The 13,489-nt window shown below is 48.9% G+C and overlaps 1 protein-coding gene across 1 annotated transcript; it reads right to left on the bottom strand.

The window, feature by feature from the left end:
* Positions 1-2,588: 2,588 nt before the first annotated feature.
* On the bottom strand, positions 2,589-12,215 carry LOC135577533 (cilia- and flagella-associated protein 52-like). The gene is made up of 5 exons (XM_065047665.1): positions 12,091-12,215; positions 11,083-11,182; positions 10,511-10,627; positions 3,988-4,088; positions 2,589-3,039 (listed from the first exon to the last, which is right to left on the bottom strand). Exons 1-5 carry the CDS (start codon positions 12,213-12,215, stop codon positions 2,865-2,867), a joined length of 618 nt encoding a protein of 205 aa, XP_064903737.1. The 3' UTR covers positions 2,589-2,864.
* Between the last annotated feature and the right edge of the window lie 1,274 nt (positions 12,216-13,489).

The following is a 13,489-nucleotide window of genomic DNA, read 5'->3' as shown; positions in this document are numbered from 1 at the left end:
CCCTGCGGTTCTCCTTTCTGCTTCACCAACCTTTAGTTGTAATTCTGTCTCAGCTGCACAAATGCAGCCAAATAGAGGGGAGAGACAAATGAACAAAAAGGATGAAGGGCATATTCTGCATTAGAAGGATTTCCAAAACTGCCATGCCAGAAGAAATCGGGGCACTGTTTTACATGATGCCCTCTGAGAACAACAGCACATCTCAAAAGCTGATATCTTTGAACTCAGCCCTTGGCTCAAGCGGCAGCTCAGAACAGCTCCCGTTCTGACTGAGCACTTCCAGGCAATTCGCAGGCCCTGTGATGAGCGCACGAAGCTGCTCCAGGTTTTGAAGCACAAATTACCTGCCCGTCACCTCCTCCGCTAATGATCTGTTTGCAGTCGCTGGTCGCAGCAATTGCCGTCACTCCCAGGTTATGGGCGTTGTTGATCTCGTACATGGGCTCTCCCGTAGCGGGCACGAAGGCGCGGATTTTCTCGTCATTCCAAGCTGATGAACAGAAAGAAAGAGACTGCCCGGGCGCACAGACTTTCCTCACACTGTTGTCGCTCTTTCCTTTCCAAACCAACCCCTTTTTATAAAGAAGTTCCCACATAAGGCCCACGCTGTTAGATCACCAGCATACCCGTGAAAACCACTGTGCTGCAGATGAGCCCGCAGAGCTACGGTCCCAAACACACTGTTGAAATGGAATTGCTTTTGGATTCTGGCTGTGGACAAAGTGGTTTGGTAACCATGGGGAGGCTGCACGGCTGCTCTAGGACTGCAGGAGTCCCTGTGTCAGCAACTTGCACACGGCGATGGACGGCGGCTTTGTGCAAATGTGCTCTACATACATCACAGGTGAAGATGCTGCACACAACAAGGTTGATATTTTAGAATTAGGTAATTTAAATAAGACTGAACCGCATTCTGGATTGCCGGAATTCACTGATCCAAAGCAAGGTCTCCAGCCCTTGCCTTCTACCCTCACCGCAACTGCAGCACCAGGACAGCGGGGCTGCCAGCAAAGTCCATCGGACCAGCTGCAAGCAAAGAGGCCTTTGGGTGTCGCCATGAACTGCATTTAAACGCTTTCCCAATTTAATCTTCTCTTCGTTTTAACATACTGATGTTTATTAAGTTGAGCAACCACGGCTCTGGACTGACCATCACCTGAAACGATGACCATGCCGTCCATCGTCACCTCGACCGCGTGGCGGGTGACGTTGGGGACGGTGATTCGCAGCCGCTCCAGACGTTCCGGCGTGTACCACACTCGAATGTCATTTGTGGAGCAGGTAACGAACAAGTCCGAATGTCCCCTGGAGAGTTCAGAGAGGAGAGGGAACGAGGAGGGGCACACAGAAACGCTCCTTGCTTTGTCACAGCTCAAATCGGCCTCCAAAGCTCGGCTTTGCTAACCTGCAGCTGGGATCTGCCCCACAGGGATCCCCATGGCTAAGACAAAGGCCTTTTTTGGAGGATCACCTTTCTCACATGAAATTCCCCTGGTTTGGGTTCTCTTCAAAGTTTCATTTTAAGGAACAGTTAAAGTTAAACTAAAAGAACTCTTTCTGCTGAAGCTGTGACGTTTATTCCCCATATTCAATCTCTAAACAACTTCATGTGTTCTATAGAATAGACACAAAAGTGGGTGTAAAAGTGCTGACTGCCCAGGTTTAACATCAGCCACTAACAGCAGCCTCACATTGTAAAGATGTCATTTGTTATCTTGCTTACTGGATGATTCCCATTCAACAGCGCTGAAGGCAATAGAAATGATGGCAAAGTCTGTTCATAATACACTTGTTATAAACGTTGGAATAAAACAAGACCTGCAGCATTTCAAAAGCCATGGGACACAGTGCTTTGAAATAAGCTCTAAGCCACTCGTCCTAGGGATGCAACAGAAAGTGACATCTAGAAAGGTACCGCGAGCTTTAGTTCAACAGCACCATCAATGCCCAGAAAGATGAACCAGGACAGAGAAAACCGGCACAACACAAGTGTGGCCTCTTTCAAGCCCAGCTTGCACGGGTGCTTTATCAACCAGGATAACATCAGCAAGTGAAGGATTCTGAAATAAGCCAGAGCAGGGAAATTAAGCCCGTATTTCCCCATCAGCAATAGGCTTTGTTCAAGAGCAGGCAACAGATAAGAAGTTCAAACATCTACGCAAGGATGTAGTCCTGTAGTCCTTACAGTCAGCACTAATGGCTGTGACACAGGCGTGTCAATCAGCGGTATCAGCAGCACATCACCCTAAAGCTCCACCTGATTTTCTCATTAGATGAGAAGATGTGGGTTTGAGGCTGGCGGCAGGCAGGGAGGAGCGCTTCCTGCACCCTGCACTCCCTGCACCTCGGTGACATCTGATCCTTTGTGCTGGGCGAGAAGCGAAGCAATAAAAATACGCCAAAAATGTTCATTTGGATCAAAATCCCATTTTCCATCTGGAGAGATGATCCACTGTGGGTTTAAAAAAACAAAAGAAAGAGTCACGATGCTACTACCCAGGAAGGGAACATTTGCGGTGCGTTCACAAGACAAATGCAGAGCGACCCTGGGACAAAAGGGGGAGGCTGCCATCCCTGCCGGTGCCCAAACATCAATAATTCAGGTCTTTTTACTTATCATCCTTTCTGCAGATCAGTGATTTTTCCAGTGCTCCAACTGAACTGCTGCCTTCTGCTTTGAAGCAGCTGCTCACCGTCACCCCAGCGTTTTTTGGGCAGGTGACAGCATCGCCCGTATCAATCATCCCAACAGATGGTACCAGGCTCTGGGTTCCTGTGGTAAAAGCTGCGCACACAGGCACCCTGACCTCAGCGGCAGCTCCTCAAGCTTCTGCACCAGCCAAATACAGCCCAGCCCGTTATACTCACTCAGGAAAAACAATGTCGTTGACGGCTTCGGTGTGACAGACGGCGACCAGCTCCTCTTTAAATGTAGCGTAGGCACTGCGGTGCATCTGGCCTTTATTTGTCCCTATAAAGAACTGGTCGTCCCGACCTCTACACGTCAGGGAAGTGACAGCACCTTCAACTCGCATTCTCCTGTGCAAAGAAAGCAAAGGTTTGGCCATACATTGACCTCGAGGAACTTTCATTTTCCAGCTTCTCGAGAATTCGACTGTCGCTGTTTCCCCAAAAAGCTCCGCACTAGGCTGTGATATCAAGACGCAAGAGCACGGGCAGGACTAACATTCCATTCCCAGTCACGTTTCCTACTTCCCATGATCTTGCCCGTCCCACCTGCTGCTCTGCCAGGGCTGGCACAGGCAGCGCTTTGGAGACTTGATTTCCTGCACCAGGGCCTAAGGTAACAACAGCTTTGTTGATATTCTTGCTCAAGTGCACTTCAATATCCCACTTTCAAGGATATTTCCAGACAGTTTAGACCTTCTGGGAATAGTTTCAGTCGTACAAAGCTAAGCTTGCAGAACTGTACACTTGAAGGGGATATTCAAGCAATGCCAAATGAGTAGGTGTGAGCCCAATTTTCAAATCACGTATGGGGAAATGACGCCTGCAGCTTTCTATCTGGTATGCAGAAAAAAGCCTTGCAAAACTCCAGCACTTCCAGACACGTGCCTATCAAATTAGCAGAGCCCTGCTTTACAATCCCATGACCCCCAACAAACCCTTTTGGAGATGGCAACTACTGCTCTTTCTCACCCGGCGTAAATAAGCATCATTCTATTGACTTCAACAAATCTGTCTGGCTTGGCATCAGTTTAGGATCTGACTCCTACTGCTCCAAAGGAAACAACAGTCATTTACAAGGAAGGATCAGAGGGCACTTCCCTGCAAACGCACGCAGTCATTTTCAGTTTGCTCCAACCTCATGACGCTGGAACCAGACCGTGTATTGTGTCTGCAGGACTGAAAAACTGAGACTGACTTGGATTATGCCTTTCCATAGAAATGATTGGTTCTCATACCGTGACCCTTTTGGAGGAATTGTCACCTCTCCCCTCCTGATTCTTCCATCTACAAACTCACTTCTTTACTTGGAAGTCTGAGCCTGTACAGAGAGCTACAGTCCCTTCTCCGGTGCCGACTATTAAACCTCCTGTCTTCGGCAAAAGCAAAGCTGTGACTCCCTAGGAGAAAACAGGATGAAAACGCAATCGGATGGGAGCAGAGGCTCCTTGCTGCTGCAGCCACGCTGAACAGCACAACGGAGTCTCTACCGGGCTCCCGACGGCGGTGCTTATCTCACTCCAATATGGCTTTGTCAGTATTTTGTCACTGACCTGGGCTGAAGAGTGGCTCTCTAGAGGGAGAAGGGAGAAAAGAGTTATTAATTGCAGGTCTATATGAACTAATACAGTACGAGGAGCGAGCAAACAGCATTATCTTGGATTCGTCAGAGCAGCTGGGACCACGTACAGAGCCTGACCTCATCGCAGCAAGCGATACCCACATCGTGGAGCGGCACTCGCGCTTTTCCTTCCGCGTGTCCTTCATCCAACAGCCACGAAAACAACAGAGGATACAACTCAGCTTCAATGGTCTTTCCTACAGCTCTTTTTAGGATGATCCTCTGCGTCTCAGGCCTCTCTCTCTGCCTGAAAGATGCAATCCCATCTCCCACCTATTAGGAATCAAATATGTTTGTCACAGGAAAGCTTTGGAAATGAGTCAGCCCATGGTCAACACGGGTTTCTGCTGTTACTGAGCGGAGCAGATCAACGGGAGGCCAGCCACTGGAAAAGGAGAAATGCTGTTCGGTGGATAAAGTACCAGGCTACAGGAAAAAAATGCATGACAACAACATCAACAAAAAACACCCAAACAAATGAAAACAGTCCTCAGCCTTCCACAAAATACAAGTGTAAGAAGAGTCAGATCTGCTTCAGTTCTGCCACCTGTCAAGTAATATTACTGTTCCATGTACAACAGATTAATTCTTGAAAATCACCAAGAGACTCCAACATAGGCTGCCAGAGGAGTGAAATGACTTCTGTGGGGTTAAATCACAGTATCACAGTATCACAGGATGTTTGGGATTGGAAGGGACCTCAGAAGATCATCCAGTCCAATCCCCCCATGGAGCAGGAACGCCCAGGTGAGGTCGCACAGGGACATGTCCAGGCGGGTTTTGAATGTCTCCAGGGAAGGAGACTCCACACCCCCCTGGGCAGCCTGTCCAGTGCTCTGGCACCCTCACTGAGAAGAAGTTTCTTCTCAAATTTAAGTGGAACCTCTTGTGTTCCAGCTTGGTCCCATTACCCCTTGTCCTGTCATTGTTTGCCACTGAGAAGAGCCTGGCTCTATCCTCACGGCACTCACCTTTTATATATTTATAGACATTAATAAGGTCCCCCCTTAGCCTCCTCTTCTCCAAACTAGAGAGACCCAGCTCCCTCAGCCTTTCTTCATAAGGGAGGTGCTCCACTCCCTTCATCATCTTTGTTGCCCTACGCTGGACTCTCCTGATATTCTAACTTGGGAAAATATCCCTACGAGCTTGGGCGAACTTCTGCATGAGTGAAATGGAAAGGACAAAACCATGAAATAAAGGAGCTTTGTGCCACCAAACTGGAACTGAAAACGAAGTTCCCGTCCCAGAGGCGCCTGCAGAACCTGTGGCCGGCGGCTGTTCCGCCCAGACAGACCCGCAGGGACGGGCAGGAGCTGTTGGACTGACACCGTAAGTCACAGTCCAGACTCCAGCAGCATTTGCCGCTCCCAGGTTCATAAGCACCATTGCCAGCCCTTGGGATCCCACCAGCAGGTTCGCAACGTTCAGATTGTTTCTCCTTTAAGCCCGAGCCATTATGGGAAAACAACAATTTCTGTTTGGTGGTGGCTCTTCGGGGAAAAACAATGCCCAGCTCCAGCATTTAGTGTTGTGAAAGCACCAAGAAGTCAATTCTCAAAGAGCGACCAAGAGGCGACTCAGAGTAATTCTGTATTGATTCCCCAGGAAGAAACCCCTGTCGTGGGCTTGACTTGTGACTGGGGAACACACACAGATGTCGCTGCTTTAGGATTCAAAGTCTGACATCTAAGCAGCACCCCCAGCCTTCCTGTGCTTCTCAAGCATTAATCTGGCCTAAGCCCGGGAAATGTTCAGCATTTAACACCTTCAGAGGGTTTAGAAAAACCAAAGCCACAAAGTGTTGGTTTTGTTCGCGGAAAGGACTGAAGGGCTAAGGAAGGAGAGAGAAGAAGTGAAGAAAGAAGAGAAAACAAAATGGACATCTGAGCTGTTTAGACCCAGAAAGGACACGGAAAAAGCCACAGGCGAGGTCTGATGAATCTGGGAAAATTACTTTGCTTCGATTATCCACGCAAATAGAAGCAATTGGTTGTTTTTAAAGGCTTGCTTACACGTTTTAAAGGAAAAAACCCCAAATTACCATAAGCGTTACTGTGCATTCCAGCGCTGGCAATGCAGGCAGCCTCACACCTACCTACGCATCAGCTTAAAGACGATTTAACTTGAGGATCAAATAACCATGGGCTGCAGATAAGAACCTGACACACGCTCTCCCGCTCTGTGATTCACCAGCACTGAGTTCCCCGTTCGCCGGCTCCAGCAGCAGCACATCCGCAGTCTCCTGATGGGTGACATACACGACCTGCGGAGAGGATCTTCTGCCACATTCTCACAGCGGCCGCGGCGCCGGGTTTCGTGCAAATATTCTCAGCAAACGCACAAGAACAAAGGGATTCTTTTGCATTAGAAAGACGATCCACAAGCAGAGCGGTTTCTGAGCAATGCTTCTGGAAACTTCCTCCGAGGCGCTGGCAGCGTTTGGCGAGTCCCCTGTTATCACGGGCCCATCACCTGGCTGCTGAGCTCCTGGTCTGGGGTTTGCCTGTAAAATCTTCCACCTCAGACGCCCTTTGGGTTCAGCATTATGGCAGGTGGCAGCATTACAAATGCAACCTATGACTACGGAGTTTATCTGATTACAGCTGCCAGTGCTCTTGCAGGTGAAATGCAGAGTCTAACGTAGGAGGTTAAAAATATCTCCATTCATTATTGACTGCTCACCCAAAGAAACCAGCGCTTTCAAGTACGACTATAAATAAAAATCCCATCAGACCTGCAGCCTGCCCGGTCCCTTCCTGCAGGGATTCCTGCTCTTTGTCCCACTCGGATCTCTTGCAAAGTTCTTGAGCGCTCTGTGAACTCTTCCAGCGCATCTCCTGTCAATATTCATTTCTTTTTACAATGCAAATCACTCCAACTACTTCTGAAAATGCGTTTGCAATTGTACATCCCTCTTCACATTCCAACGGGTGCCTTACAGCTCCTCAGGCCCGCGGCAGGGAGCAAAATTAATGCTGCTGTTTATTCCAGTCTTTATACACCTTAGAGACAGGCACTTAAACTTCATTCCAGGCAGATGGAAAACAAGTTGCTTCATCATAACAAACTATTTTGCCACTCCTCTTCAAAACAGAAACCAAGAAATCTTCAGATGGTGTCTATACAATCAACACGTTCTTATGTATCTAAAGGCAAAGTTCCTTTAAGGGTGCCCCACCTTGTTTTCGATAGAATCGCCTCCTCACCCCGCAGTATCTAAACCCTTTACAGATGTGCTCGGCGTGGGGTGGCTGTGGACTCCAGGTTTGCAGTTTCATGCTTTGCCACCGGACCGTAATTCCCCGGTGCAACTGGTGAACATGGGTTGCAGAGGTTTGTTCTCAAACACAGACAGCATTGCAATGCGTGGCTCCGGAGGGGAGAAGTTTTGGTACAAGTGCTAATGCAAGGTACATTTTCAAGAAAGACACACAAGATGCCTTGGTTAGCAACGGGATGGACTAAATTGTGTGGAAACAAGGATGCAAATAGTTTTGTTTTGATAAACGCTGTGGTTTTGACTCGAAAAAACATCTGCAAAATACCTCTTTCGGCACTGGAGGTGAGGCTACAACTGGAAATTTCTGCCATAAAACACGAGATCCTACGTGTGTCCAGCGAGCACTTGTTGACAGTCCAGTGACAAGGCGTGATTTGTGTGCAGAGATGTGCAGGGGGTGGGCGGAAAGGGAATCACAGCACGGAGCTGGGAAAGAGAGCTGGAAAGTATGAGAGGGGATCTGTGGCCGAGGCACTGACAGTAACTGCAGAGAAAAACGTCCCAGCGCCTTCCCAGTGACGGCAGCAACACGGGTTTGCCCTGGTGAATTCCCCTCCTCGGGCACAAGGGAAGCGCATTGGGAAGAGCGAGGGAGAGAGCAAGAGGAGAAGGGGTGACGGGGCTGAGCGCGTCTGACCGAAAAGCCTGTGAACAGGAACGCCTGTTTGAAGCGGGAGGGGAAAGGAGGAGACTGGGAGGACTCCTCGCTATTTCCATCCAACGGGAATGTCTCCTTTTCTCTCCCGGCTCCCCCAACGACCAGTGCCACATCCTAAGAAGCTGCCACCACATGACAGTCACAAACCCAAGCTGAAGCCAGATTAGCGCCTACCAGCTCAGGGCTCGTCCACAAGGCTGGCAGGCGGCTGTGATGAGACCCACTTCTGGATCTTCCCTTCTCCTCAACACCTTGTCAGCCTCTTGCACAGTCAAGGGGCCTGTTTTCCCTCAGCTTTTCACTCTCAGAAGCCATGTCAGCTGAAGCTCATGATGCTCCAAAGGTCTCTGCCACAAACTGCCGTTCCTATGGATCTGCCTTACGATAAAACCCCTCACAGTACGCACTGGACTGTGCTCTGGCTTTGAGCCTTGGCTTTTTCTTTTGGACCCCCAAACGGCACAGCATCCTGCTCGTGACCCTGCCTGACTGCTTCTTTAGCAGTGCTCTCAGAAGTGTATTTTTGGTGACGTTTTGTTTCAAGTGCATTTGGCACCTTTCCCTCAGCCCTGAGGACACGGGAGTTCAGGCCCTCGGGTGGCTTCAACCAGGGGCTCTGGGCGAGGTGCATGTGCTGCGAGATGGAGAAGGACTCAAAGCACGCAGGCATTGGAAGGGGAGGTGACAGTCACCAAGACCTTGGCCTAAGAGACAGCACAGAGCAGCCACGGGTCCTGCGTGGACGCAAAGCCCTGCAGGGGGGCAGCCGGACAAGGGGCTCAACCGCGGCCAGTGCGGGTGTCCCCACACGGGGACACACCTGCAGCGAACTTACCATTGCCAGCAGGAAAACAAAACACACCCATTCCTGTCCTTTAAGAGGGACACAGAGAAAAACTACTTGCATTCCCACAATATAAGTGGGAAAAACAAGTAACAACTTCTCCACCCTTCTGGAACAGATCAACATTGAACTGTATTTCAAAGGATTCAGTGGGTCCAAGTTATCCCGGAGACATGGGCCTGCATTTGTAACGCAATAAATATTTCATCTGGAAGGGGCACGTACATGGTTTGGATGCACCTGTCCAAGCAAAGTTCAGGAGGTTGAGAGAAACAAGCCCAGAGGAGCGTTTTCTTTGGGGCTGACTGCTGAACTGCTCTTACAGCCCCTGTGGGCTTGTGCTGCTCTCAGAGCAGATCTGCTGCCCCGCAGGACAGCGGCCCCGCGGCATCCCCACCAGCACAGCCGGCCCTCCCGTGGCAGCGCTGCCCCTGCTGCTCGCTGCTGGGCGTGCTGCTAATGCAGTCGCAAAACACACCCCAGCTTAGGCAAGGGATAGACCGAGACGCTACAAGAAGCCTTTTCTAGCACCAAATAACGAGAAATCAACAAGTGTTCTAGCTGGTGCCAATTGTTTTATCATTACAGCTGCCTGCATGCAGAATTCTTGTACGACCACAGGTCAGAAGCTCCTTATTCAGGAGATAACTCCTGTTTGAGGATGCTCAGACCCACGAGTCCCAATCAGAGACAAAAAAAAGCTCAGTTAAAAAAACCCTTGGGGTTATGAAGTCAAGAACTCAGAAGTTAAAAAGCAATAGAATCAATGTACCCTGTGCAACCTTGTTTTGTCCAAATTGTGCATACGCTTTACAATAAACTCTTGAATTACATGATTTATACTGCCTTTTTCAGTAAGATCTCTGCCTCCTCAGTGGCAGAATCAGAACAGCAAAAAGACGAAGGGAAGTGGGGGAATGGGATGGGGAACAAACACAAAAAGAAAAGTTCAGTCCAGACAGTTTAACACATTTGTGAGATCTGACTATAGGACCTTACAGCAGTAAGTGCGGGAAAGCCTCTCAAACAAGCGCTTCCACCAGCCTTCCCAGGAACGTCCTCTGTCTCACTCCAGCTCGTATCTTCTTAAAAGAAGCAAAAAAGTCAGGAACTGCTCCATTTTTATTACTGCTTTTCACTTTCTGTGATGTTTACCAGATTAATTGTACAAGAGTTTGTGGGATGACACACGAGATTCAAGTAAAACCCAAATTCTGAGCCAAATGAAGCTCAACGAAGGCGGGACAATGGGCTCAGCCTTCAGCATCAAGACCGAGACACAAGGAACTGACAGCGCAGGAAAAGCGTTAGTCTGAGAATCCGCTTTGTGATGGTTCTCCCGCAGGTTGCTCTACCTTCAGTCACTGACAAAGAGCAGGACAAGGACAGAATTGGAGTCACAGAGCTGCTACTCACCATGCTCAACTTCTTCTTCTGGGGCCCACAGGCAGTCAGCACCTTGCTGCTTGTGTTCACTTTCAGGACATCTCCACTCGTCGTGCCAAGATGAAAATCACCATCATCGTCTGTCATCTATAAGAAAGCATAAAGAAAAAGAGATCACGGTCTGGATCCTGAGACCCGTGTCCCACGCCTGACACTGGGCTGCATCAACAGCTTTAGTTCAGTGGATTGCCAAGAGTTCACCTGGGGGAACCCAGCCAATGTTTCTGTTCCATCACACGCACAGATCCAGAACACTGCTGAGCGCCAGACACTTTCTAACCAAATCTAGATCATATTTTGAAGCATAAAAATCCGGGTGCCGGAGCCCGTGACCGTAATACGTGCTGCTTCTCTTGAGGAGCATCCAGAACACTCTTTCCCAGAGGCCGTGGGAGTTCAACTGCCATGGCCAATGCTGAGGAACTTCACTGCCGTCACGCGCTTGGGACCAACATTTCCAGCATTATTAGAGAAACTCGTGGTTTTTCTCTAGTCTGTACAGAGTTTCTTAGGTTAGCAAAGTCATCTTGGCTGAAACGTACCTGAACACACACGCTGATTCCTCTCAGTTGCCCCGCGTAGCATTCAGATGGATGGATTGTTTTAGTTGCTGTATCGAGTTCCCACACTCGAATGGTGAAACTATAAGAACAAATAGAGTGGGATCAAATCCACAGATGCAGAAACCTCCAAGTTTTTTCAGTACTACAAGAAGTAAAAAGCCTTCACAAGGCTCCATTATTCTGATCTTTCAATACGGAGAAAAAGAACAATATCAGAGAAGTCTCTTATGGAAACTTTTTCCGGGGAAATCAAAAATCTTAAGGCTTCAGCAAAAACATATGTGAGGACACTTTCAACTCTTTTCTAGTGCAATTTAATTGACGATGTCAGAGACGATGTCATATCTTTAAGCAGAGTCACCCTTACATTTACCAAAGTGCTAAAATTGCAAAGGCGAGCACTCATAAGTGCGAGTGCAGCCAAGAGCATCCAAAGCCGTCCCTGATGTACAGGGAGGTGCAGGCCCTCAACGCGTTTAAACGTCAGCCTGGATATATGGGCGCTGCCGCAAATCCTTGCAAAACGCGACGTTTTGTACGACTTTTGTTACAAGCCAGTGACCAACTGTACATCACATCTGGTGAGGACAGGAGATCATCCAACGACCGGCAAGACATCATTGTTTCGACATTAATTAGCCATTGTTCAGGGGCACTCATTGACTGCTTTTCTTGTGTAAACACTGGCAACTAAATATGTTAAACACTGCACGGGGAATGCTGAGTACAAAATCCTGCTATCAGGAGCAGAAGTGACGCACGTGGGCCCCTGTGTGCTGCTCTGAAAACATATTGTTACATGGAGAACAAGCAGAAATGCCTTAAAGCTACAACCTGACGGGTATTCATGAGTCCATCCAGAGTGAAAAGAAACAACACAAGCACACAGTTGCTTAAGTTTCCTTGTAGTTCAATAAAGACTCTTTGTCAAAGGAAATAGGGCCAGGGGTTCTCTCGCTCTGCTCGTTCCTCTCAACAAACCCTTACTTTCCAGCAGTGACAAACACCTCGTCCCTGCAGCTGGAGCACATGACGACGTTGGCATTGCCGGCGCTGCGCGGCGAGGCCGGGCTCCCGCACACAGCCTCTCTCTTACTGACGTCCCACACCATCACCCTGCAGGAGAAGAAAGCCTTGAAACAGCTTCGCTCTTTGACATTGCTTGGAAGTCAATTACTAAAAAACAAAAGCAAGACAAAGCCTATTGTCCTGCAGTCTGTTCCTACCAGGACACACAACAGAAGTAACTTTGTAGAGATTCTACCCAAGAAAAAACTTGTCACCAAAGTGTGGAATTGCAGTTTACATCCCCTGCTCCTGAAGCAAGGCTACGTGGATTTATCAGATTCCTTCTGCGGAGCACGACTCACATCATACAGAATCACAGAACAGCTTGGGTTGGAGGGACCTTCCCAGCTCCCCAGTGCCCCCCTGCCATGAGCAGGGACATCTTCAGCAGCTCAGGGTGCTCAGATACCCGTCCAGCCTGGCCTGGGATGTCTCCAGGGATGGTTCAGCCACCACCTCTCTGGCCAACCCGGGACAGGCTCTCACCACCCTCCCTGGAAAAACGTCTCAGGCCGCCCATAGAATCTGATTCTTGTCAAAAATCTTGTGCCAAGAAGCGGAAATCCTTACCTGCCGTCGTCCTGGCCTCCCAGGGACACAAGATAAATGCCTCTGGGCGAGAACGAGAGTCCCTCGACTTTGCCCTCGTGCAGCGAGAGCCGAGCAAGTAACTCCTGCTTTGGGAAATCCCAGAGGATGACGTCTGCCTGCGGGGCAAAGCAGAAGGGGGGGATGGCAGAGCATGAGCTGTAACTCGCAGGATCAGGGAGAACAACGTTCTCTGGCAGGAAAGTTGTTAGAAGGAGCCCAGCCCAAGCTTCTCTGCAGCCCTAGGCACCCCTGACACAAAGAGGCTTCAGACTGGGTGCTGTAAGAAGCATTATTCCAGCTGAGCACTTGAGTAGCTCTGCTTCATTTCAGCACCTACATTTACCCTGAGACACTGAGTATTTGACTTAGGTTTTAAAATACTGAAAGCACTAAAACCTGATCCCTTCCAAGTGTCTTGAGGTCTTTCAAATAGGCAAAAATAAAACGAAAAGAACTTCAGAGGTCTGAAAATGCAGGTAGGTACCTGTCAAGGGCTTTTGAAAGTCCTAAGCAGCTCTGGAACTCAGGTCTCACTTGAAATAAACCAGCATTTATTAATTAATGTCTAATGAGATTTTGGCTGCCACACGCCCACAACACTTTGGATAAAAAGGACTGGAACTAAAAATCCCTCAATCCTAGGGAGACTGCTTCATGTTTTACAAAAACATAAAGGCACATCCAGCAATGGAGTAACTACAATTTCCCATTCCCTTCAACATCTTCC

This window comes from Columba livia (assembly GCF_036013475.1).
Source record: "Columba livia isolate bColLiv1 breed racing homer chromosome W unlocalized genomic scaffold, bColLiv1.pat.W.v2 SUPER_W_unloc_6, whole genome shotgun sequence".
NCBI lineage: Eukaryota > Metazoa > Chordata > Aves > Columbiformes > Columbidae > Columba > Columba livia.
The sequence above is the reverse complement of the archived record's forward strand: the minus strand, read 5'-3'. Positions and strand labels throughout refer to the sequence as shown.